This window comes from Meriones unguiculatus, chromosome 17 (genome assembly GCF_030254825.1).
Source record: "Meriones unguiculatus strain TT.TT164.6M chromosome 17, Bangor_MerUng_6.1, whole genome shotgun sequence".
In the NCBI taxonomy this organism is placed as follows: domain Eukaryota; kingdom Metazoa; phylum Chordata; class Mammalia; order Rodentia; family Muridae; genus Meriones; species Meriones unguiculatus.
In genome coordinates, this window is record NC_083364.1 from 10,887,997 (window position 1) to 10,915,232 (window position 27,236).

The 27,236-nt window shown below is 42.5% G+C and overlaps 1 protein-coding gene across 1 annotated transcript; it reads left to right on the forward strand.

Moving 5' to 3' along the window:
* The first annotated feature begins 14,302 nt into the window (after positions 1-14,302).
* Rxylt1 (ribitol xylosyltransferase 1) lies at positions 14,303-26,070 on the forward strand. Its single transcript, XM_060371004.1, has 6 exons — positions 14,303-14,629; positions 15,201-15,356; positions 16,597-16,699; positions 20,386-20,700; positions 22,844-23,014; positions 25,638-26,070. The coding sequence occupies exons 1-6, from the start codon at positions 14,461-14,463 to the stop codon at positions 26,053-26,055; spliced, it is 1,332 nt and encodes a 443-aa protein (XP_060226987.1). The 5' UTR covers positions 14,303-14,460; the 3' UTR covers positions 26,056-26,070.
* The last annotated feature ends 1,166 nt before the right edge of the window (positions 26,071-27,236 follow it).

Genomic DNA, 27,236 nt, shown 5'->3' on the forward strand with positions numbered 1-27,236 from the left:
ACTTCTCAGACTGCAGGAACTCAGGAGAACAAGAGGCAATAGAGCTAAAGTCCCTGAGGCACGGTTAACACTCGAGGGCTAGCAAAGCTTATGGGATACAGTGTCTTTTGTTTTTTGTTTTTTCGAGACAGGGTTTCTCTGTGTAGCCTTGGCTGTCCTGGAACTCACCCTGTAGACCAGGCTGCCTCTGCCTCCCCGAGTGCTTGGATTACAGGCGTGCAGCACCGTACCCGGCTGCATTGTCTTTTAGCATGTAATCCAACCGCAGTGAGAGACCTCGGACAGCCTGTCTAGGGTTTGCCAACAGAGATAAAGGCAGAGCCAGCTCCAACCACTGTCCTAGCATACACGTGAGGCTGCTAATAGAAGAGAAAGTCATTTCCTCTAGCGTTGTGTAGCCCTTAAGTCAGTAAGAATGAATTATCAGACAATCCTGCTAAGTATGCTGTAGACATCAAACTCTTGTTATTAACTTCCTAACTGCTTTCATTACTTAGATCGTGTATTAGTTACTTTTTTGTTGCTATGATAAAATGCTATGGTCAAAGGCAACTTCGGAACAAGTTTCCTTGCTCTTTCCATTCCAGAGGGCTAGGCGTCCATTGTGGCATGGTAGTCACAGGAAGTGCAGAGAGAAAGCAGGAAGTAGAGTGATTCTATCACCCTGCAAAGCCCATCCCCAGTGAAGTACTTCCTCCTGCATCACTCCACTTCCTAAAAGTTCCAAAACCTTCCAAACAGCACCAACAACTGGGGACATCATGTTAAAGTACACGAGCCTCTGGGGACGTTTCTCATTCAGACCATCACAGTTGGTGTCTGTGTCCCACAGAGACCTTTACGTTACACTCAGCATTACTTTATCCTTCCCAACTTAAATCCTGTCGTACTGTCAGGGGCTGTCAGGGACCTTCCTAAGGACTCCTTGCCTTTTAAGAATGCTCCAAGTTTTTCATATCTCCTGAGTTTTCTCGCACCTTTTTCTGCCTGGATCCCTCTCCACTACAATCATTCCTATAATTCCCAAATCTCTCTTTGCAATGTCCTTTGCTATAGATCCAACATAAAAACTTTGTAGCTTTTGATTTTTGGCAAAAAGCAATATGCAATCATAAAATAAGAATTCAGCAAGTTTACTCTCACAAACTCACAATCCTGCCAAGGCTTCATAAATCATTTCCAGATTTCTTTTTTTCCCAGATGTCTTTTTATTTATTTACTTATTTATTTTACTTTTTGATTAAGTATATGGGGGATCTGCACATGAATGCAGAAGGCAGAGGTAGCAAGTCCTATGGAACAACAGTCAGAGACAGTTGTGAGCTGCCCAAAGTGGGTGCCAAGAATCTAACTTGGAGGCTCTGCAAGAGCCCGTGTTCTTAACCAATGAGCAATACTTCCAGCCCCAAGCTCCTGGTTATTGTAAAGTCAAGATGTAAATGAAGCCTTTTTTCAGGGCTTTATAAAGACTTCAGTATCTAGTTATTGCCTCTTATTTCTGTTAAAATAAATTTCTACAGCCTCAAGTTCAAACATAAAAATAGCTGTAAAGAAAGTTATATTACCCTTGGGACACGAACATTTTGAATCAAGAAAAGCCAGCCTAGACCAAATATGAGCATGCTTCAAGTTTTCAAGGTTTTAAGTAACGCTCTACTTCAGCGCCTATTTGAGTGAAAGCATGGGCCACAATCTACACTCAGAATTTATATTTGAAAGCATAAAGTTATGGATCTTGACATTAGCACCCCCGGTGAGCAGAGGCAAACAGTGTGAGCTATCTGAGCAAATTATACTATTTAAGTGAACGACATAAGTATTCTGTAATTCTCAAACTACTGGGGCGGCCAAGGATTCAACAGCCAGTCAAGGGCCGTGCGTGTCCTCCACTGTCTCCTCCAAGTGGACTTCCCTCTGGGCATGGGCGTGTCAACAGACTTCAGTAGAAGCATCCTGTAGAAAAGTAATCTCAACTCAGTGGTTTTTTTTTTTTTTTTTCAAACTCTGTCACGTATAAATTATACATATATATTTAAGCATCACCTAAAGTTTCAAAGCCTAATTTTTTTTTTATAAAGTAGCTCGGTTTTGTGAGGTTTTTGATGATTAAGGTTTAAGCATAAATGCCAGGGGATGGTGGTCTAGCAAGAATTAGAAACAGACACACAAAGCTGTTACTCAAAAATGTCTCTGTCTTTGACAAACAAAATCCTGAAGACCCCACACTCCAAATGCAAAGCAGAAAGCTGTCAAAGTGTCCTGCTAAGACAGTAACGTGAACACCCCACAACGACGGAGTGTTTTCCCTTGTCCTATGTGATGAACTCGAGGCATGATGATCTTCCTCTCAATTCTCAGCATCTTCCCTCCACTGCAGTTCACAGCATCATTTCCCAGGGCCACAAGACATCAAACGTTCTTCAGGAAAACACGACGTGTGCTTTGCATATAAGAGGTGAAAGCGCCTGTGCAGCTGAAACCCTATCAGCAACACTGACCTCACCCAGCAAAACCGTCTACGGATGATGAGCAAAATAGTTTGTTGAAAGCAGTTAAAAGTATCTACATTAACAGGATCTGTTTTTCCTCTGAATTGGATTTATGATTTGAAAGCATTTGTAAACCAGATCACATAACAGGGTGGCATTTCCCACCACTTGGTTTAATTCCAAGCTACCCAAGTGCAGTTAAACAAGAAGCTGCTATAATTGCATCTTATTTGTTTGATATCTGCTGATAGTCAACGTTTGTAACATCATCAGTAAGTGGAAAAGGGGAGTGCACTTAGCTTCTGCTCTCTTCTACTCCAGATGACATGTTACTGAGAGGAATTTTCATCCCAAAAGCACTCAGAGCACAGTACTCAGTGGATAGTGATTGCAGGTTGCATAAGAAATCCTTTCACAGCAGATGCTGAGACTCAGAACCAAACTTTGGGCAGAGTGCAAGGAATCTTATGAAAAAAATGGACATAGAAAGACCTGGAGGGGACAGGAGCTCCACAAGGAGAGCAACAGAACCAAAATTCCTGGGCACAGGGGTCTTCTCTGAGACTGATACTCCAACCAAGGACCATGCATGGAGATAACCTAGAACGCCTGCACAGCTGTAGCTCATGGCAGCTCAGTATCCAAGTTGGTACCCTAGTAAGGGGAACAGGGACTGTCTCTAACATGAACTCAGTGGCTGGTTCTTTGATCACCTCCCTCTGAAGGGGGAGCAGCCTTGCCAGGCCACAGAGGAGTACAATGCAGCCAGTCCTGATGAGACCTGATGATCTAGGGTCAGATGGAAGGGGAGGAGGACCTCCCCTTGGAGAGAGGCATGGGAGGAGATGAGAGAAGGAGGGTATTATTGGGAGGGGATGAGAGTGAGAGGGTGGGATTGGGAGGGAATGAAGAAGGGGGCTCAGATGGGATAAAAAGTGAATAAACTGTAATTAATATAAAAAATAAAAATTTAATTTAAAAAATTCTTTGACAGGACAGTGGTGGCACATGCCTTTGATCCCAGCAGTTAGGAGGCAGAGGCAGGTGAATCTCTGTGAGTTCAAGGCCAGCCTGATCTACAAAATGAGTTCCAGGACATCAGTGCTACACAGAAAAACCCTGTCTCAAATAAATAAATAAATAAGATCTCTTCACACAATTTACTGATTAAATAGTCTTTATAGCATATAGCAAAACAGAGAATGGTTCAGTTTTGCTTAACACTCAACAATCTTTATTCAGATTCAGTTTATATGCCAAAAGCTTACTCTTAAGCACTGACAAGTTTTGACCAATGCACATACCGAAGCACAGCTCTCCAGCCTTACCAATATGCATATATTGTTTACATGTTGTGTGTGTTTGTGTGTACATGTGTGTTTGTGTGTGTTGTATCTGTAGCTGTGGGAGCCGAGCATGAGCTCTGAATGTGACTGCAAATTTGAGATATTGTTTTTGGCATGCAGTTCTATCAGCTCGAAAACCTGTATGGGGTCCTGAGCAGATAGTTCAGTAGTTAAGAGCACTTGCTACCTTTGCAAAGGACCTGAGTTCAAATCCCAAAAGTAAAACCCACATCCTACAGCATACAATCACCAGTAACTCAGATTCCAGGTGATCCAATGTTCTCTTCTGACCTCCACCAGCACCCACACTCACACCCACAACATGAACACATACATAAATTTAAAAATAAAATAGTTTTTAAGATCAGTGTAGACTCACATAATCATCTCCACAACTGGAATACCTTAAGAACTTCCTTCACTGCCCTTAGATATCAAGACCTTCCCAGATTATAGCCCTGGCATCCAGGGACCTGTTCTCTGTTCTTGTAGTTCTTCTGTGTTCACAATGTCAACTATGGATTATAACCTTTTGACACTGTCTGCTGCGCTTTTTTTTTTTTTTTTTTTTTTTTTGTTCTTTCAAGACAGAGTTTCCTTGTGTAGCCTGGGCTGTCCTGAACTCTCTTTGTAGACCAGGCTGGCCTCAGACTCACAGAGACCCAGCTGCCTCTGCCTCCTTTAGTGCTGGGATTACAAGCTTCTGCCTCCATGCCCACTGACACTGGCTTCTTTTTACTGAGTGCCTACGGGACCCTTTCATATGAATTCATCCTTTTTGTTATTGTTAAGTAGTATTTTATTATGGATGGCTCACAGTTTATACACCTACACATTAAAAGGCACTTGAGTTGTGATCAGATTTGGACAACTGTGCCATAAAATAAGTGCTACAGTTCTGGGTGTTTTCACTACCTTTGCCATGGAAGCATGTTTAGAAGAGAGTAGCCTGTCCTACAATGGTGTGCACTGGTCGTTCACTTTCCCTGTGCGCCTCACTGTTTTGTAAAAGAGGCATTCAGACTCTGTTACGGCAAGAAGGCTTTTTTTTTTTTTAAGGAAAAAACAAAAATTTCAAATCATAAAGCTACATATGCCAGAAAAACTCTGAATTCAGGTCCCAGTTGCTGCCACAAAAGAGTGATGGTACTCACACCCCTGTCTTTATATAATAAAAGTGCCTTAGCATGTGTCACAGCTGTCAGCGCTGCAGTAAGCTGGTTTACAGATGTTTCCACTGAGCGTCACAGTAAAAAGTACCATGTCCTTCAAAAAGAAAAAAAAAAGAGACAGCGTTTTGTATGAACATCAGTTTCTCTGAGATGATGAGTTCCTGTATTACCCACTTATTACCTCTTTATTAGCACTTAGCATCATCAGTATATTCTGTTTCAGTTTTGTTGCTTTTTAATTAATCATTCTATCCAGTGCATAATGATATACAATTATGGTTGCAGCACACATAGCGGCCTACGGCGGTGACATTCTTCTCACATATATATTTGCTGCATTTGATCAAATAGTGTGATATGTCATTTGGCCTCATTTGGCCACCATGACAAGATTTAGAACTACCGTGAAAACATACCTCCAGGGTTCCAACTAGCAGCATGTTTCCAGAAAGTTTAACTGAGCAGGAGGACCCACCCTGAATGTGAGCAGCATCATTCGACCGGACTCAGCCCAAAGGAGAAAGTCAACTGGGTGCCAGGAAGAATGGCCATTGTTCCTAACTGCAGATAACTGCAGCAAAATACCCCCCTCCCCCACTTCCACTCACCTGCCGTCCCCACCACGGAGAACTGTACCTGCAAACCAGGACCCAACAGACACCTTGCTGCTCTTAGCTTGCTTTTGTCCGCTGTTTTGTTTGTTTGTTTGTTTTTCACATCAAAGAAAAAAATGACACAAATATCTTCCAATATTTTGCCCATTTTTTCCACCAGGCATTGGTTTTCTTGTACTGAGACTACATTTTGCATTGTTCGTGTATATGACTCGCAAACATTTTCTTTCAATCTGCTGCTGTTGATATTATTTTCAGAGATTTTGCTTTTGGAGTCATATATGGTAACTTATCATCAATCCTCAAGGTAATGGAGATCATTTTCTATGGTTTCTTTTAAACACTTTATAATAATTTTATATTTAATCTACAGTCCTCTTCAAGGTAACTTTTCATAGGCTGTGAAAATTATAACTATTTTGCTCATGGATATCTAATTATTCCAACACCATTTCTTGAAAAAAATTACCTTTCCTTTGTTGTTTTTGCACCAATGTAAAAAACCAACTAACTGTTCACTTGCACATCGACATTAAGATGTTCTGTTGAATACTTGGGCTCACTGACAACACAGTGCCTTGGTCGCTGTGGCTTTATTCTGTCTGGAGTACTGTGCCTCCTCCATATTTCTTTCACTTTTCCAGACTGTTGTCATTCTTGTGCTTCCCTCATGTGCTTTTACTTGTCCGTGTTTCTAAAGCCTCAAGATTCATTATCTATTTGGATTTACTGAAGTCCATCAATAATTTAGGGAATAATTGTTACCTCAAGCACATGTTTTCTGATGAATACATATGCTATCTGTCCTCAGCAATTTAGGTCTTTCCTTTTCATTTTGTTCTCATTGTATTTTATCATAAAGATTCTGTGCATAAGTGCTACAGAATTTTGCCCCCCTCCCCTTCTCCTTAGAAAGTGGGAGCCCCCACCATCACCAACCCACGCCAGCATATCAAGTCGCCTTAGGGCCGCATGCAGGCCCTATCAGCAGAACTGACGGTGTGCCACATGCCCTTTGGCATCCACATCACTGTGGCAGTGTACACGTCTCCCAGAGCGAGGAACAGTGCTATTTGTCTGGGTTTAGCCAGGTTTGGCAAGTGGAAGACATTAGCACAGCCAACCATGATGAAGGAGGAGGTCACTGGCACATCATAGAGCAGGAAGAGTAGGGAGGGGACAAGCCTCAGTGCACAGCTGATGGGGCCAACACAGAGAAATCTTTCTTTTTATCATTTTTATTCCATTTGTTCCCTCAATTGGAGTGACCTAGAAACAGCTTGCTCATAAAAGATTAGCCACATTTACGAACACAGATCTCTTTAATAACAAACCCAGAATTCTCTTTGTAACATTCTTTTTTTTTAACTCAGAACAAACATCACAGATTCACTGATACATAAGCACCCAACTTCTATAATCTATTTTTTAAAGAGTGTTACCATTTGTTAAACTAGATCAGAAATCTCTAATACATTTTAAAAGTCTGCCGGCAGTGCCCTCTTCTGTTAACTATAGGTAAGTGCAGTTTCCCATCTGCCTTTTAGAAGAAAGTTATTTTGGCAGAACTGTTCAGCTGCAAAATTTTGCAAATTTTGGACAGTTTATTTTTACTGACTTCTTTTGTATTAATTACAGTTTACTCATTTTGTTCTACTGACTTCTTTTGTTGCTATGCTAAGAAGCTACAGCATCAAACGAAATGTATTACAAAGATTGAGTTCTTTTTCCAAAACCCGCAAGATTTATGATTTGTAATAATGTTTCTCCAGGTTGACTATGTTACCATCTTCCAGGCATGGTGCCTGTTTGTAGGATGACCTATGCCACTCAATATTAACCAGCACCTGCTCGTGGTAGCAGTCAGGCACACACAGGGGTCATCTACAAGACAGAGGTGGCCACATACTGCATTTTGACAAAACCAAGGTTCTGTTTGCTCTGCCACATTGCTAAAACAAGTGATGAGGATCTAGGGTGCTAAATAACTACTCGCTGCCTGCACATGTATTTAAGAACATTCTCCAGATTCCAACAGTTTTCTAAAGAGAGATGCAAATCAGTTTTACTGGACACTGGCCATGAGACCAAAAAACAAAACAAAACAAAACTTAGCCAAAGCAATTTTAGATGGCCAGAGATCAGACCAAACAACAGGACAAGTACATAAGATTCTTCCGTGAAGATGAAAAAAAAAATGTTAATAACTAATTAACATTTCTCAGGTACTAATAACAGGATTAATAACACCATGGGTACTGAAAAATAGAATGTATGGTATCATAAATTTTAGATGTTCTCTGGGTCAAAATACCAGTAGTTTTATAAAGAGGATAAGTAAAAAAAATTTTTTTAATGTATGATTTAAAATTTAGACTAAAGAGCCTTTCTAATCTTATCAACATTTATAAAAGTTTTTGTGCTAGTAAAACTGCCCAGGTTTCTCAGAAATCACAATAGAAAATAACTAAGTTCACATGAAAAAAAATAAAAAATGAAACAAAAAGATCCAATATGCATATAAATAAAGAGTTTAATGAAAGACATTAGAAGATCCAGGCTGGAGAAAAGGCTCGATCAGTAAAGTGCTTGCAAAGAAGAACAAGGTCCAAAGGTCCCAGTTCTGTCCCAGGACACAGTAATCCCAGGGATGGAAAGGCAGAGGCAGGAAGATCCCCAAGGTCCCTTGGTATCTGTCCTGGCTAGTCTTTTGTTAACATGAGCTAGAGTCATCTCAAAGGAGGGAGCCTCAATTGATCCATAAGATACAGCTGTAGGTCATATTCTTAATTAGTGATTGATGAGGAAGGGCCCAGCCCATCCTGAATGGTGCCATCCCTGGGCTGATGGTCTTAGTTCTATAAGAAAGCAGGCTGAGCAAGCCATGAGGAGCAAGCCAGTAAGCAGCACCCCTCCATGGCCTCTGCATCAGCTCCTGCCTCCAGGTCCCCGCCCTGCTTGAGTTCCCGTCCTGATTTCCTTCAGTGATATGTAAGTCAAATAAACCTTTTCCTCCCTGACTTTCTTGTTGGTCACAGTGTTTCATTGTAGTAATAGCAGCCCTAACTAAGACAAGTTGGTACCAGGATTGTGGGGTGTTGCTGTGAGACTGAGCTGACCGTGATGTTTTGGGAGGATTGCAGAAGGACTTAAAACTTTGGATGAAAAAACCATTGAGTTTTGACAGCTTAGTGGGCAGCTGCTGGAGCTTGGAAGATAAGGATGTTGAGAGCGGTGCTGACAATAGAGGCCTGGCTTGTCAAGTTTCAGAGGAAAGCAAAGACTCTGCTCGGCCATTTGTGTGAGGAATCTGTGGTGTCTGAACATCTGGAGCTGAAGAATCAGGTGTGATTAACAAAAGACCAGCAAGCACCGTTGAAGAGAAATCTTTGTGTGACTGAGACAATCAGTGCTGGTCAGCCTCAGCTGAGGAACTAGCAGTGATTAAGAGCCCAGCATCATTAATGTAAAGCCTTCTGGAAAGTGTTTTCTCGGGGTCAACACACAGGCGCTGTATTCCAGGGGTGGCCAAGGCTGTTGGCAACAGAACTTGGTAGTGTACGAGTCACCCAGGTGGTACTGGTTTTGAAGGCATGAAGGAGTGTGGAGATCAGCTGAGACTTGGCTCTGTGAGAAGCCAGGAGAGGCCACTGGTGAAGGTGCAGCCTCAGCAGCAGTTGAAGGCCCAGGATTAAAGGGACCATGCAGAGAGCCTTTGAGAGGCTATTGGGGAAGTCCATCCCAGTGGCAGTGACATAAGATGACCACCAAGAAGAGCAACAGCAATGGAATGGAGCCTTCTGGAGCTTAGAAGACAAGCTGTGTGTGCTGCAGGGAGTGGGGCTGGAGAAGTGACCCAAGCCCCTTGGAGGAGCCCAGAAGATCGTTGTCAGACATTGGACGTTGTGTTATTTACACTGATGTGGTTTGGGTTTGGTTTTGTTCAGATTGTGACTGTGCCCTGGTTCTTCCTTTCTGAAGTAAGAAAGTAAGTACTTACTTATTTTTTTATCTTACAGGAAAACACAGTTGAAAGATGCTAAATGTCAAATTCAATGACTGTGGCCATATGCTGTTCACCGACATCAGGATGGAGAACAGGAATTTCAAGGGGTTCGGTTTGGTTAAGTTTGAGTCTCCAGAGGTGGCTGAGAGAACCTGCCCCCTGATGAATGGCATGAAGCTGAGTGGCGGAGAGGCTGATGTCCGAATCAATAGAAATGCTTAAGCAGTTGCCTTTTCTAAACATCAATACCAGACATTTAAATCTGTATTTTTTCCTCGTTAATCATTTAAATTTGTTGGCTAGGCATATAAAGATGTTATTGGCATAATTTCAATTAATTTTTTAATGATTGGGGCTCCATTTGATTGTTTGCATTGAGATTGCAATGTGCGCAGTTTTGTTTTGTTTTGTTTTTAGTTGTGGCACTAAATATGACTTTGATAATAAATACCTGTTCCTGAAAAAATGGAATTTTACAGAGAATTTAAATTTTTAAAGACACTGGATATTTTTTAAGGGACTTAAATTTTAAAGTGTTTGAATTTGTAACGACTGTGAAACTTTTAAAGTTATTTATGTTTTTAACGTAAGATCTTGGGAATGAACAGGAAAGGAAAGGTTGTGGCTTCATAGGTGATGTGTTTGTGTGTCATGTTGACAAGAGGTCAGTTGTGCTGGCTAGCTTATGTCAATTGACACACCTAGAGTCAGATAAAGGAGGAAATGTCAATTGAAGAAATGCCTCCATAAGTTGCAGCTGTAAGGCATTTTCTTAATTACTGATGGAAGAGAGAGGGCCCATCCCATTATGTCCCTGGTCCTGGGTTCTGTAGGAGAACAAACTGAGTAAGCCATGGGGAACGAGCCAGTAAGCAGCCCCTCCATTGCTTCTGCATCAGTGCCTGACTCCAGTTTCCTGCCCTATGTGAGTTCCAGCCTGTCTTAATTTGGGTTCTGCTGCTATGAAGACACACCATGACCACAGAAACTTTTACAAAGGAAAATATAATTGAGGCTGTCTTACAGTAGAGGTTTAGCCCATTGCTATCAGTTCAGGAAGCACGACAGCATGCCAGCAGACATGGCGATAGAGAAGGAGCTGAGTCCTACATCTGGTTAGGCAGACAGCAGGGAGGTCTGCATCCAGGTCTGGCCTGAGCTTCTGAAACCTCAAAGCCCACTCCCCAAGTGACACACCCCCTCTAACAGGCCACACCTCCTAATAGCGCCACTCTCTAAGGGCTTATAGGGCCATTTTCACTGCTCTTGACGAACTGTGAGTAAAATAAAGCTTTCCTCATCAACTGGCTTTTTGGTCATGGTGTTTCATTGCAGCACTTGAAACCCTAAGACAGGTCCATTAACAAAAGATTCAGTGTTTCTAAGAGGTTGATCAGCATCTAAATTATTCTTTAAATGTAACAAAACTTCCATTGCAACTCTAAAAGAGTTTTAAGTGAAATGCCACAAATTCTAAACATATATGGAAAATTAAACAAAATGAGAATAGCCAAGATTTAAAGGATATTCATCTTCACTATTAACCAGAGAATTGAAAAACTTAACATTTCAATCATCATACTGACAAAATTAGAAGCCTGACCATAAGATCTTGACCATGTAGTAATGAAAATAGTTATCTCTCCCATTTTTTCCTTCTTGACTAAAAAACAAACAAAACAAAACAAACAACAACAACAAAAAAAACTACACCAAAAAGACTGATCTTTAGATTTCCCTAATGATGAAGGAGTGATAATAAAGTTACCCTGCCAAATTTAAAAAAAGTTAGGAAAAAAGCAGGTGAACAAAGAGAGCAAAATAAAGAAAAACAAATTCATAAGCTACTAATTGCCTAAGGGATTAAACAGATAAATCCAAATATTGTTGGAAGGAGAGATAAGAACTAATAATATCTCAAATGGAATCTAAATTTTGAAAACCTAGTCTAAGAAGCCATGGGAGCCCAGGTATGGTGACACACAGCTGCAATCTAGATCTTTCAAGGTGGAGGCAGGAAGTCACCCTCCATCATTTAGCATTTTTCAGGCAAGCCTCAGCTATATGGAGATGGGAGGAGGAAGAGGAGGAGGAAGACCAGAAGCAAGAGGAGGAGAGGAGTGGAAGGACATCTCTTAATCATTTAACTCTGAAGGACTAAACTGTAGTCTTAAAAATGAAATTTTCAAAAGGAGAGTGAAAAAACATGATTCAATAAACACAAATAAATAAATACAATATTACTAAAGAATTCTCCCCAGAAGTAGCTCTAGGATCAATTAATTACTAAGAGTCACAATCAATTTTTCAAGAAGCTAGTATTGTCCCTGTTGGGCAGGAACAATTTTTAAAAGCTGGAGCATTATCCAATCCAGTAATAGTATCCTAACAACCTGGACATAAACAAATAGAGTGTAATGGAAATTAAAAAGAACCCTCAGACTAATGAATAGGTGTTGCTTTTCTTAGTTTTTTAAAAAATTTTTATTTTATCTGTATTTGTCCATATGTGAGCATGTGTGTGTGTGTGTGTGTGTGTGTGCACAAAAGACAAAGAACAACTTTTCAGTAGTTGCTTCTCTCCTTTCAGTGGTGGAATCTGTCGTTCTGGACAAGTGTGTTCACTAGTTGAACCATCTCGAAGGCCTGTGAATGTGTACTAACAATCAGAAGTATCTATTACCTTATTTGGTTAAGGAAAGCATTACATTTTATTCACTATTTTCCAAAGCCAATACATTTCTCTAGAGTTGCCTATATTTATCAGCATTACACAGAGAAAAGAAAACTACCTCTTACTGGGTATGAACTTACAAACTTAACAATTTATATTAAATAAATCATATTAAGTAAATATGTAAATATTATATTAAGGGAAACTGCCCAAATCCTCCCACTGTGTGGTATCAGAAGGTGTGGGGTTTGTCCCCACCATCAGGCAAGTTTTTGCAGTGAATGAAAGTCAGGTGTCCTTCAAGTTCTAGCGTGTTCTGCATGGTGATCACACTAGAACTTGCAGGTTGACAGTTCAGTCCCCAAGACCTCCCCTACTCCAAACCCAGTCACAAATATGGGCCTTCAGAAGATCTGAGAAACGGAGCTACAAAGGCGTTTCCATGCGCCCATCCACCAAGTTATTTAATTTGCTGGAGTGGCTCACAGAACTCGGGCTGACACAAGGCTCACCTTTACTGCTTTGTTTTTAAGGGAATGCATGGAAGACACCCAGTTGAAGACAAAAAGGTGGGGTTTGGACTTGAAGAAAGTTGAGCACAGGACCCCCATCCCCGTGGAGGGAGGTGCACCGGGATGGCTGTGTTCCACGATGCCCCCTCAAACACTGCAGAATCCTGTCCTTTGGAGAATCTGTTAATGCCATTCATTGACAAAGTGTGACTGAAGAACAATCACTCTGGAAAATGATTGGACAAAAAGGGTCTAATCTAATGCTCATGGACAAGTGGGGAATCCAGCAAGGCCTGTCTAGATTCCCCCCACGCCCACCCCGACCTCCGTAGCGCTCCATCTTCCTGGGTGTGGGAAGTTGTGTGACCTACTGACAAGGCAGGTCGAAGGCTTTCTCACTGGCCAGCTCCGGGTCGTCCAAGCGGGAGAAGATCAGCGTTCCTACGACCCGCCTGGGAGAAGAGAAATCCTGGTCCCTGTGTGACCCTGTACGCTAGGAAACAGCAGGGCTAACACAGATAGGCATACAGATGCACGCACAGTGTGGGCACATCGAATGTCACAACCACAGCAGTGACGTATAGGTTCGTGGAGGGCAAGTCCGCCCAGGAATGCTCCGCGCTGTGAAGAAAACCCGACCACGCGGCTCAGACACCCCTGGGGAACTGCTAGCACACGGAGGAGCGAAAGGGGAGAGTTTCTGCCGCCTTCGCGAGTGTGTCCTTTGGGATTAGTCGCCCAGCGGCAGGAAGGGTGAGCTCCGCCCGCGAGGACGCCTTCCCGGGATAAGGGGGGCGGCTGCGGGGGGCTGGGCAGGGCCGGAAGTTGAGCAGCCCCGAAGGAGGGAGGACACCGGACCTGACCGTGACCGGGCTGTGCCAGGAGATAAGGCCCGACAGAGCCAGACTTCTCAGGGGTTCCCGGAGGAGGAGGAGGCCCGGGAGAACTTAACGGTGAACAACCCCACGGTGTAAGTGCGGCTGTGGGAGGCGAGGCCGGTCAGCGAGGCTGTGGGAGAGGAGGCGGGGCCTGAGGGAGGGGGAGGAGGCGGGGCCTAAGGGAGGGTGAGGAGGCGGAGCCTGAGGACGGTAAGGAGGCGGGGCCTGAAAGAGGGCGAGGAAGCGGGGCCTGAGAGAGGGTGAGGAGGCGGAGTCTAAGTGAGAGTGAGGAGGCGGGATCTACGTGAGGCTCTGGGCGAGGAGGCGGGGCTTGAGAGAGGGTGAGGAGGCGGGGTCTACTTGAGGCTCTGGGCGAGGAGGCGGGGCCTGAGGGAGAGTGAGGAGGCGGGGCCTGAGGGAGAGTGAGGAGGCGGGGCCTGAGGGAGAGTGAGGAGGCGGGGCCTGAGGGAGGGTGAAGAGGCGGGGTCTAAGTGAGAGTGAGAGGCGGGGTCTACGTGAGGCTCTGGGTGAGGAGGCGGGGCCTGAGTGGCTGTGCAAGAGGAGCGGGGTTGAGGGGGCGGGGCCTGGGTAGGTGCAGAACCAAGGAGGCGGGGCCTGCGGGTGAGGAGGCGGGGCCTGAGCTAGGCCGCCCAAGGTTGAGCTTGCGTTTGAGGACCGGTCAGGCTGGGCCGGAGCCGCGGCCCTGAGCCGGGGCTTTTCCTAGCGCCCGGGGCGGAGACGAGGACGCCGGTTCGGGCAGCCGCGGGGGATGCGGCTGACGCGGACGCGGCTTTGCTCGCTGCTCGTGGCCCTGTACTGCCTCTTCTCCCTCTACGCCGCCTACCACGTCTTCTTCGGGCGCCGCCGCCGGGCGCCGGGCGCGACCGCCCGCGGCTCCAGGAAGGCGGCGGCGCCGGCGAAGGAGAGGCGCGGCCGAGGTAGGGCGCGGGGCGGCGGCCTGGAGGCCCCGCCGCGAGCGTGGGCGGACCGCGCGGGCGCGGGGCTGCGGAGCGGCGGCCGGAGCTGGCCTCGCCCCGGTGTCTCGCCCCGGTGCCTCGTCCTGGTGGCCTCCCGGAGGCTGGGCGCGGGCCTTGAAGGCGCGGAGAGGGCCCGCTGAGACCTTCCCCGCTCCCTCCGCGAGTTTTCTGGCCAGGTTGTGTGTGAAATTGGTGGAGACGGCGTGCCAGAGTTACCATTTCCTAATAGGTTACTTATAGAAAACCAGTAAACAGTTCCAGATCTGAAACGTGTGGCCTGACAGATGTGGTGCAGGGTTTCCTAAAGGTTTGTGGGGGAGCACATACTTGCCCGTCCCACGTGAAAGTTTTTAAAAATCTCTTAACAAAGATGGGTTGGCTCATTCTTTTCATTTGTGGGCTTCAAATTTGATGGTTTGTTGTCTCAGAAACGTGAAGATTAGATGAGACTAGGAGACCAGCATCTCGTTCAAATGACTTGACTTTCTCTCTGCAGTTACCCCTCACTAGTAAATGCACTCTTTTTAAACAGGACAGTCTGCTTTGGAGAGTGAAGAGTGGAATCCTTGGGAAGGAGATGAAAAAGAAGAGCAGCAACAGAGAATTAAAACTAGTCTGCAAATATTAAACAAACCCACAAAAGAGAAACACGAACACAGTGTACAAATCTGGGGCAAAGCAGCCATTGGTAAGTCAGTGTAAGAGGAAAAGCTTGAGAAGACAGTGTAAACTGTGTCCTGTCCTGGTATGGAATTTGCTAGATTGTGTATTTCCTTTAACGAAGTCAGTTTCGGTGAGTCTGTTCTTAAGGCAATGTAGGTTTTCTCTACTGTGTTCCTTCCTCTCTTCTAAGTCTTGCTCACTAAATGAACTGTGAGCATCTGAATTATTCTGCAGTTTGTTTCAGGCAATCTAAAGTAGAGTTTGCTTACAAAAAAAAAAAAAGTTACTCTTCAGAGTTCTTCCAGCCACCCCCATTTCCAGTTTCCAAGCCCCTTCCACATGTAACTGTTTGTTACAGTGGCACCTCCCTTCCAGGTACCGTGTTCTACCCACATAGCACAGTTTGCTGAGGCTGCTGTAGCAAACTGCCTGTGTAGCTTCCACCTTCCTCAAGGCGGGAGTGTCTGTGTCTCTGGAAGGTTCTGCACCTCAGCAGCTAGGTCACATTGAGACACTCTGCTGTGTAAGACAATAGTCACAGGATCTAGAGATTACGGTATGACCTGGAGAAGGGGAGCATTATTTAGCCTAACACCTTTGGATGTTTTATCCAATGGCTCACATTTTTACACTGGTTGTTAGTGTGGCTTTAATAGCATGGCATAATGGAAATGGACCAAAGAATATCTTTCAAAATAACTGACAAGGGGTTCTCAGAGGTTGTAGGCCTGCATATTAATGTTACCTCATGTAACAAAACAAAGCTTCCTGGTTGCCCTTAGGAGACAGGATGAAGTGTCAGTTTGCAGAGGGGATCATGCATTCAAGGATGTCTGAGCAAATGGGGAGGTGATATCTATCCCCTTGACACACTGAATGCTTTGGTGTACTTGTGGCTTCAGCGCAAGACATTTAGTCTCTCCAGTCATGATATTAAATTAATTCTAATAATGATGGTATTTTAGTTTATAATATACATTTTGCTTCAGAATATGATGGGTAGCCAAGGTTCAGTGACATTTGGGGTTCCTCGGTATGAGTAAAATGTCCTGTCATCTTTACAACTACAGCCACTGAAGTCTACCCCACATACAGTAAGCTGCCACACATGACCGAGGATTGTCTTCGGTCACCGCCTGCAACCGACCATGGAGAGAAACGTCTCAGCTCAGAGTCAAAAGAGAAAAGAATAAAACATACATTTTCCTAACATTCTAAAACGGTTAAGACAGCAGATGTGTCTGGTTTTGTTCTTTGACTACCAGGTTTGTATCTGTGGGAACATGTTTTCGAAGGCACCCTTGATCCCCCGGACGTGACTGCGCAATGGAGGGAAGGACAATTGATTGTAGGAAGAACACAGTACAGGTACTGTTAGACAACACTGACCTTGCATGTTGCATGACGCCTCATGTACCTACCGGAGGGAATATACTCTCATAAGTATGCTCTATATTTTTATCATATAGTATGCACAGTATATTTATACTTTTATAAACCTATTTTATATTTTTATGCTTCAGCTTGGGAAGAATACAGAAATCAATCCTGAGAATGAATAAATAAATAAATAAATAGGTCCTGCTTACACTTTAGTAAACGTTTTCTTATTAAATTAGACATTTCAAAGTAATTTTGGCGGGAAAGCTGGAGACCTGCCTCAGTGGCAGATCAATTGCCTGGCATATGCCAGGCCCCGGGTTCAGTCCCCAGTGCAGAGAAGAAAGAAACTAAAAGTCTCTCAATAAATCCTGGGGAGTCTTTTTTCTGTTTTGGTTTTAGCTGATGATATGGAAAACTTCATGTTCCACATTTCATACACTTGACTGGTAAATGAACACAATGTTCTATGCCTTAAAGGACGAAAGTAAACATTACTTTCATGATTTTCTTTTCGTTCATAGTTAGGTTAACCTGGAAATACTCAGAGTCCAACTGTTACTTATTAAAACATTTTATATCATATCTACTATGATTTACGAAATTATGTAGGCTCCCTTTTTTTTCCAAAATTCAAAACTGTTTCTGTTTTGATTTTTAGATTCTAAAAAACCAGTGCATTGCCAACACTTTCAAGGGTTTTACTTTTTTTTAACTTACTATTCACTGTATAATTTCTTAATTTTCAAATAGAATTAAGATGATTTTAATTAGAAATCATGAAGTATCATGAAGGTACTGTTTCCAGTTGGCTTTTAACAGAAATAAATATTAGTTGTTTTTACATGTTTACTTCGTTTTTGTTATTGCTGTTTCAAGACAGTGTTTTTCTGTGTAGCCTTGGCTGCCCTGGACTCACCTTGTACACCAGGCTGGCCTCAAACTCACAACGATCTGCCTGCCTTTGCCTCCTCAGTGCTGGGATTACAGGTGTACATCACCGAACCCAGCTTGTCCCTATTTGTCCTCAATTAAATGTTTTATATAATGTTAGTACATGAGTACATGAATACATGTTAGATCACAAATACATGATCCAGTCCAACCTGCATTCCCTCCCCTCCAGTTCCTTCTCTGTACAACCCACCACTTCTCCCTTCAACCTTATGTTCACATGTGTGCCCACATACACACCTCGGCAGCCTGCAGCTACCAGCTGGTTTTGAGAACAGGTTTCTCGTAGAAGCTTAGTGATTAGGCTAGGCTCTCTGGACAGTGAGCACCAGGGATCTGCCTCTCCATCACGACATCAGCCTTTTATCTTAGTTCAAGAATTGTCCTTAGGTCCTCATGCTCACGGCACAAGCACTTTGCCAACTCAGCTAGCTCCCGAGCCTGTCATTGCTTGACTCTCTCAAAGGAATCAAACATGCAGTGTAAACAGGTATTTAGCCTCATTGTTCTAATCTCATTGTAGGTTGTGTGTATACTCCTAAACTTCACACTAGTTAGATTTCACTGCTTGAAAGAGTAAGTGGATCTTAGTGGCAGGAAGACTGTCATAGAATGTGCACCACCTTGGGTTCAATGGCCAGTCCAAAAAAAAGTGAATGTCTATTGCATGCATTAATTGCTTTCTGTGTTTGTAGTTGAGCAGTGAACATGTCAGTGGACTAACATTGCAGAGACGTTTCTGGAATTCAACTAGTCTATAGAATGGAATATGTGAGACTCTCATTTCTTCATTGAAGGCAACAAAGTCATGCGTGTCATCCTTAAGCTTATGATTACTTGGTATTACCACAGTGATAGAAGAGGGATTAAAGCAAAACATCGTTAACTACCCAAGAAAGTCTAAGCCCAGTTTGCTTTTCTGAGGTTTGTACACAAGATTTTACGTCATCATGGAAGAAACCGTATTACTTCCTCTTAGAGAACTTTGTAGTCAAGTTCTGTGACAGACTTTTAAAATACCTTATTAAACAATGAAAAGTAGTAGATAATGTATCCAAAATTAATGAAGTCTCATGGAATCGCAAGTTGTAGTCTCAGTCAAGTTACACTGATGCTAACTTAAGTGATTTCCAAAACTCTACTGTTTGCACAGTTACTTCGGCTGAAATGATTCCTCTGGGCTCGCTATATGGAAGTGCTTACTCTGAAGACATTTTTCAGTTGAGGCAAGCGGTAGAAAAATATATTGAAAATTGTAAGTTCCGATGCTTACACATATGCTGAGTAACCCACAAGAGCAAATTAGAATTATGTACATGATTATTTTCAGTTAATGGATTTTCAGTAATAACCTTAGATAATTAGAACACAGCACTCATTCTGTACATTATGCTACTCATACAGAAGCCTTATTTTTATAATGTTAGTGTATAGTAGGAAATTTTCCTGTTTTAAGTGTAGTAGCTAGGGGTTGGAAATACAGCTCAGTTGGTAGAACTCTCACTGAACATGCACACATCTATCTGGGCTTGGTTCCCAGCGCCGCATGGACAGGGAGTGGGGCGCACATTCTTATTCCTAGCACACTGAGAGTGAGGGCATCCGTAATTCTCTCCCTTAACTAGATGCTCAGGCATCTTTATCCCTTCTCTCTCAGAGCCGTCCCTCACCCTGAGCTCTCTAGGAGGTGATCTCCCTACTCCAGGATGTTCTGTGCATTCCATCCTTCTCTTCTCAGACCATGTTCTGTCAGGTGCTGCCTCTCTCTCCTTCATTTTCCAGCCCCACTACTTTCCGTTGATCCTCATCCGGATTTTTCAGAACGGTTGTCCACACTCACTGTTTTCACTTCCCAACTGCTCATTCCCTTGCACTTTGACTCCCAAAGTTCAGAACACTTCGGCGGCAGTGATTGCTTGGGGCAGCGGATGACAGTGTGAGTTTTGGAGCATGTCTATTCCTTTTATGAAGACTTTTAAAAATATATTGCAAAGAAGAAAGTACAACATTCTCCCACTTGCTAACCACTCAGACTTACTATATCTCAGCTGTCAGGAATTCTTTATATTTAACTTTCCTCCTAACAGAATTGTTTCCAATAAAAGCCTTTTCTTTGTTTCCTACTCTTTTTATTCTTCACTAAAGAATTGCTATTAGGAATTTAATGTATAATTTCACTCAAATTTTTATATTTCTACTAATGGAAGATATATAAGTATTTTTCAATACTTATTTTTATGTACTTTCATATTTACATAAAATTATCCTTTAAGGGCTGGTAAGATGAGTTGCCGGGTAAAAGTGCTTACCCTTAACTCAGACAACCTGAATTCAACCCCAAGGTCTGCATGGTGGAAGGAGAGAACCAACTCCTCCAAGTTGTCCTCTGGCTGTCACAAGCACGCCGTGGCACACATGCACACAAATCCTTTTAATTATGCTCAGAATCTCCTGAAGCTTGATGCTTTCCTTTACATTGTATCTTACTGCCTTGCCTTCAGTGAAGAAATGAGAGTCCACTCTCATATACTAGCTGAATTTCTACATCCAAAGCTTTCTATTATTCTGTCCCACTCTTACTCAGAAGAACTTGCATTACACAAATTGCACTTCCAATGAGAATATTAATTAAATCTTATTCTAGATTTTATATAAAACGATTGAAATTTCCTTTGTTCAGTTTTGTTTATCTCTTGCTTGTGGTGTGTTGTTTTTGACAGCTTCATCACTGGCCCGGGTGTGGTTCCAGGGTACTTCTCCATAGACGTGGACAATGTGGTCCTTGTGTTAAATGGAAGAGAAAAAGCAAAGATCTCCCATGCCACCCAGTGGTTACTTTATGCACAGAATTTAATGCAAACCCAGAAACTGCGGCATCTGGCTGTTGTCTTGCTTGGAAATGAATACTGTGACAATGACTGGATAATGCAGTTCCTCAAAAGAAATGGAGGCTTTGTGGACCTGCTTTTCATAACATACGACAGCCCTTGGATTAATGGCGCAGATGTTTTCCAGTGGCCTTTAGGTGTGGCAACGTAAGTACAAGATAAGAAAGGCATCCCTCAAGTGTTCTGAACAGGGAAGATGGTGTTTTAAATGGCAATAAACTCACTGGTGATGAGACAGGCCTATCTTTCCTACCATCGAAAAGAGTGGCCTCGAGCCTCAGTGGCAATAGTAACTGCTTTGTTGTATTTTACCATCTTCTGAGGAGAACTGAAGAGTACTTGTTTGTTCTAAAAATGGATATAGGATAACATTTTAAGCTTATTAGTGTCCTGAAGAGATGTTTAGCAGAGAATGAACAAAGACAGAGCCATAATTCTAGTAAAAACAAATACTGTTGTGGCAATATTTTTATATACTGTATAGACTTCCCTTGGGTTTGTGATTGGCTGACTTGATGTTAATCTCAACTGTAAAAGCAGAGGTTAATTAAAAGATAGTTTAGGGTCCTCAATATATAATCATCCTCCAGTTTAAAAAAAAATGGAAAACATTTTTTAAACTTTCTGTGGATAGATTTTAGTAGTAAGAGATAGGCTCTCAGTAGTATATAAACTTTCTGAGGTCAGGAGTTTTCTTCCCTTATTTAAAATAGTTCTGTAGAAATGGGCTATAGAGGTGGCTCAGCAGTTAAGAACAATTACTGCTCATATAGGAAACTCAGATTCAGTTCTAAGCATCCACATGCTGTGTCTCATAGCCATGTGTGATTACATTTCCAAGGCTCTGAATCCCTGTTCTGAACTCTGTGGGTGCTTGGCTACACATGGAGACAAGCAGGCACACAAATATACTAATATACACATAAATTTAAAAACAGTAAATTTTAAAATAATGCTTATACACAGTAGGTACTCAGATATTTGTTGAGGAAATGAATCATCTCACTGATAGAATTAAATCCGACATTCGTTATTATGTCACTGGTTACCACCATTTGTAGTTTCAGACTGCTTTAGCTGTACAGATGTCACTAGAGAAATGCCAGGGACAGGTATTCCCACCACTACATGGACAACATTCCAGGCGAACAGGTTTAGGCTGGGACCAGCCTTAAAATTTCAAAAACATTGTAAGTACACCCAGCCTTCAGAAAAATCTATTTATTGAAAAGAGCCTGCATTTGTAGAAATATTTATGCTTTTTCCACATTGTATGACATCACCTACTCACCTAATAGAAGACAGAAGCATAGTAATTCTGGTGTTGCCAGCCTCACCCTGTTCCCGATGAGGAGACATTGGGTAGCATCTGGAAACCTTTTGGTTGTCTCAACTGAAGAGGGGGAATTATAACAACTGGTGTCAAGGGGGTAGAGCCCAGGAATGTTATTAAACATGGTGCAATCTATGGCAGTCTTTCAAACAAAAAGTTATTTGAGCCAAAATGCCATAATAATCTTGTCTACAGCATAAACTACAGGCACACATTTATATGCAAACCAGTGCCCATGGAATGAGCCTCCTCTGTATAATAACAGGTTTGTTGTAAGCGGTGATTAATATATCTTCTAGTAAACTGCTGTTAGTCCTAACAGCTGTATAACCAAATCACCACACAGAGACTGGGTTTATTTAGTTAACCTAGAACACAGTGCTGGGCAATAATTACTCCATCCTAAACCTCCAAGCCCTCATGGATTCCTAACATTTATATTTCCCACGTTATACTTGCGTTTTGTGAAATATTATGTCCAGTCCATCTCCATGTAGTTCCAAGATCTCTCCTCCAGCTCTCTCTCCTAGCTCTCCTCTCCTCCCACTCCCCTCTGGCTCCTCCCAGCTCAACATTGTGTCTAATTTCTTTATTTTGGTCTGTTTGCACACAGTTGAGACAGGATACTTAAAATAAGTATCACAAGGCAATATCCGGATTGAAACCAGACAGATGTGGGGGGGATCAGCATTTGAATGAACAAGGGTAAGGTGTATACATTTCAAAGGAACATTATACCAACACAGGTTTTATTCAGTTTTATTCTTTGGAATTTTTTTGAAATTAACTTTTCAGAGTTCATGATTATAACAGTATATTTTCTTTTCAGTGGACAAATAGGACTGTTTATGTCTGTGGTGTACAATGTGCTTAGAAACCATTGTCCTTAACACATGGCTTAACAAGCCAAGCTGTGGGGCATCCTACCATATAGTAATTCATTACTTGCTTTTATAGATACAGAAAGTTTCCCGTGGTTGAAGCCAGCTGGTCGATGCTGCATGATGAGAGGCCCTACATATGTAATTTTTTAGGAACTGTCTATGAAAACTCATCAAGACAAGCACTAATGAACATTTTGAAACAAGATGGAGGTGATAAACTTTGTTGGGTTTCTGCAAGAGAGCAGTAAGTTCAATGTTTGCATGGTTCCTTCCTGTTGCTCTCCAATCCATATGTCACCTTGTGTACAAATAGGTTTCCAGAGAAACAGTGGTAACTGCTTATTCCAGCCTCCTGTCTGAAGGTACAGCAGTAACTAAAACTTAGGAAACTGGCTTTTCTCCAGTCTTTCCCATTATAAACAGAAGCAAGTATTTATGGAGTAACGGAAGTCATTTTGAAATAATTTCTTTTGCTATTAAATAAACACATGGAGTATAAAGCTGAGTGGCCATTGAATGGATGCCTAAAATATATGCTTCTAGATCTAGAAATTTATTTTTTATTGTAACAGAAATTGCCTTCTAGATGGATATCACTAATTACAATGAATTTAATACAATTACAGTAACAGTAATTACTCTGAGTTACCAAACAACTGCCAAATGCCAGAAACCATCTTACTCATAATAACAGTGAAAACAAAACAAAAACAGTGCCCTCATAGCACTTGTTGGAGGAGACAAGTAAAACAGTGTGTGTCAGGAGATGGTAATGCCGTGTAAGAAAAGAATTAAAGACAAGAAGGCCACAGAGAGGACTGAGGTAGAGGGTAGAACATTCGTTTTCAAGGAGCGAAGGAGAGCACCAGGTGGAGGGCTACATTATATACAGGCCTGAAGAGGGCACAGGAGTCAGCAGGGCCAATTAAGAGAGGGGAGCCAAGGCAAAGGACATAAGGCATGGGGGGTGCTTACACAACAGCTGAAGGGCTGGTGAGTGAGAGGTGGTATGAGAGAGGAAAGTCTTACTGGAGGAAAAGCACTAATAAAATGGTTCTGGTTGAGCTGAGCTAGAGATCAGGTAGTACCCTCTGTGTTCCTGCTGCTTCTAGACCATTCTGTCCTTCCGCACCCAGAACCCCAGTTCTCAGTCTCATGCCAGTGTGTGTAACTGGAACTCTGTAGCCCTGAGCCTTCACCTTCACCTTACGTCCCAGATTCCTTAAAGACTGGAGCTCCAGTGCCCCTCTGGCTGACACCAGTCTTGTCTGAATTCTTGGTGACTTCTAAGTCTAGGCAATCCTTCCATCACCTTGGTATAAGGTTTCTTTCCTTTCTCCCCTTCATAGATCATAGGCTTCACTCAGCCATTTCCTGTTATGGTCATTTCCTAAATGAACACTTGCATTTCACATACCACAAGGACACTCCATGACCTCGAATTCTAGCATTTCTGTTGGTAACCATCCTATCTTGCCATTCCAACTCATTCTCTGTAATGGGACTCCACAGTTCAGCTGGAATTTACAACATGGTTTTTACTATTCCCTGATTGTTCTTCCTGTCCCTGTATCAACTTCTGAATTACACAGCTTAAATTCTACAGTCAACCAGCCCTGCATATATGTTCCCCTTTCTAATTCCCCCATCTAGCAAGCCCTACCTGTCTAGTCTTCCCTTCTGCCTACTCTATAGCCATACTCACGCAGCTCTGCATAAGTTTAGACACTTTGAAAGCTGAAGAACCCATCACTCATGTATTTCCTAAAGTATTCCCCCTTCCTCCTCAAAGACTGCTTTATACCTTCTGTCCTAACCTCTTGACACCTCCTCAGTCTCCCTTTAGAGACTGGTGCTTATTTCACTAAGAGAATACAAATGGAAAAGAATGCCAGGCTCATCTTCTGCATGTATGTGGCCTATATATTCATTCCATTCTCAAGACCGCAGCCAGATTGATTGTTAAAATGTTTATTGCTTATGTCGTTCCCTCATCAGAACACTACAGGTAAGTCTTCTGTGAGCAGACTTTATGGTTTTTGACTGCTCACCTCAGTTCCTCTACTTCCACCTTGCCGGCCTCCCTACCAGTTCTTGGGCATACCAAGCACAAGCATGACCTTCATCTTTGTTTATTCTCTACTCTTCCCCACTTCTGCACTACCCTGCCTGTTCACATACAGCTCTTGATTCTGAGCCCTTGGCAGTGAAACATTCAGTAATCACCCATACGAAAATGCAGCCCTATCACTCCAGAAGCCCCTCTATGCTTTTCCTGACAGGGCTTCAGACTTTCTAGAAAATGTCCTGACTTAAATCAAAGACCTAATGCCCACCACTGGATACAGCACAGCTGCATCAGAGTAAGACAAGAGAACTCAACATTCGGGAATTACGGATTGAATGAATACACCCATTCGAAGATTGGTCACCGGATATTTTTAAATATACAGCAATAAAATGTTCAGATTATTTTCAAATGTTCAAAACAAAAAACTTGTTTTAGGCAGTCTCATGTAGCACAGGCTGGCCTCAAACTCGGTATTTAGCCCAGGATGATGTTAAACTCCTGATTCTTCCTATGCCTCCCAACTTGTAGAATTAGGGAATTATATACCCAGTTTATGGATAGATGATGATCAATACTAGGTCTGAGTTCTAGCAGCTGGGCTATACCCACACCCCCAAGCCTTAAAGAAGTTTTAAGAAATGTGTTTGGTCCAACATTTTCAATGCCTCTCATATTTATCATCTCTATGATGTGGTCACAGTTTTGATAACTGACATTAAAAGATTTGCTTCAAAAAAGATGCCATAGGAAAGTAAAACCTTACAGGGATTTCTTTGTTGTTTGTTTAATTTCCTAGGTGGCAGCCTCAGGAGACAAATGAAAGTCTTAAGAATTACCAAGATGCTTTGCTTCAGAGTGACCTCACTTTGTGTCCTGTAGGAGTGAACACAGAGTGTTACAGAATATATGAGGCCTGCTCGTTTGGCTCCATTCCTGTGGTAGAAGACGTGATGACAGCTGGCCACTGTGGAAACATGTCCAGTCACCACAGCGCTCCTCTGCAGTTACTCAAGGCCATGGGTGCCCCCTTTATCTTCATCAAGGACTGGAAGGAGCTTCCTGCCATTTTAGAAAAGGAGAAGACTGTAACTTTACAAGAAAAGATTCAAAGAAGAAAAATGTTACTTCACTGGTACCAACACTTCAAAACAGAACTAAAGTGGAAATTTACTAATATTTTAGAAAGCTCATTTTTTATGAATAATAAAGGTTAATCATACCTAGTTGTAAGTGTGTGTTTGTAAGTGTGAATATGTACAGCACTTGATAATGTGGCTCCATCAACTCAGTTTCACGGAAGGGACCAAATGTTCTCCTTTTTGGCTACTACTATATACAAGATCAAAGAAATGGCGATATTTTACTGAGGCTGACCTGGCAAGAAACTTAAGTGGTTAAAGTTGCTTGCTACCAAGCCTGATGACCTAAGTGCAGTCCCCCAGAAACCACACAGTAGGAGAGAAGAGAGTCTCATGGGCTGTCATGTGACCACCCCACCAGCATGCACACACAAACACATCAGATAGATAGATAGATAGATGGATAGGTGGATGGGTGGATGGGTGGACAGGTGGATAGATTCAGTTCTACCGAGATCAACAAGCCAGCATTTACTGACTGTTCTCACTGACTTTAACCACTTTAGGGGCTGGAGTGCTGGCTCGGTGTTTGAAAGTGCTCACTGTTCTTGCATATAGCCTGAGTTCAGTGCCCAGCATGCATGGCACACACTCAGCCATCTGTAAGTATTGCTCCGTAGGTCCTGACATGTTCTTCTGTCTTCCATGCACACAAGTGCATATGACACATAAAATAAAGAACTAACTGATAGAGTACTATTTACTAGGGCTGACATATGGTCATGTCAGTAGCAGAATATATGCTGAACAATGGCTACAAAGTTATATAATGTCAATGAATTTAATGGCTCTACTATACTACATGGAAATTATTTTAATATAATTGAAAGGTGCCTGAGTGGATGTTATGTGCTTTCACAAACTGTATCAACTCTGAGGTGATTTGTATGTGAATTAGCAAGTTGTGGCTAGTACACAATGTATACAGTCCCAAAACATGGCACTTGATAACACGTTCTATTTTATGTACCAATATTAGCAATTGCAAACTTTAGGGAAACAGCATTATATGTGAAAACACTGGTTATTGCAGTCAGGAAAAAAAAAACATAAAAAACTTGTTTCCATGAGAATTTTGCTCAAGCCAACTAACTGGTCATACTCTCTTTTCAGTATGAAAAGCATTTGTGTCCTTAACATAGTAACAAAACAACCGGCAGGAACAAGTGGGGAAATGTTTATTTTGGCTCATAGTTTCTGACATCTTCAGGGTACCAAGGCCTGAAAGGAGGCAAGAATGGATGTATCCAGGCTAG

Coding starts and splice junctions, on each gene's coding strand:
- Rxylt1 (XM_060371004.1), top strand. CDS start 14,461: ATGCGGCTGACGCGGACGCGGCTTTGCTCGCTGCTCGTGGCCCTGTAC. Junction 15,357..16,596: donor CTGGGGCAAAGCAGCCATTG/GTAAGTCAGTGT, acceptor TTTGACTACCAG/GTTTGTATCTGTGGGAACAT. Junction 23,015..25,637: donor TGGGTTTCTGCAAGAGAGCA/GTAAGTTCAATG, acceptor TTAATTTCCTAG/GTGGCAGCCTCAGGAGACAA.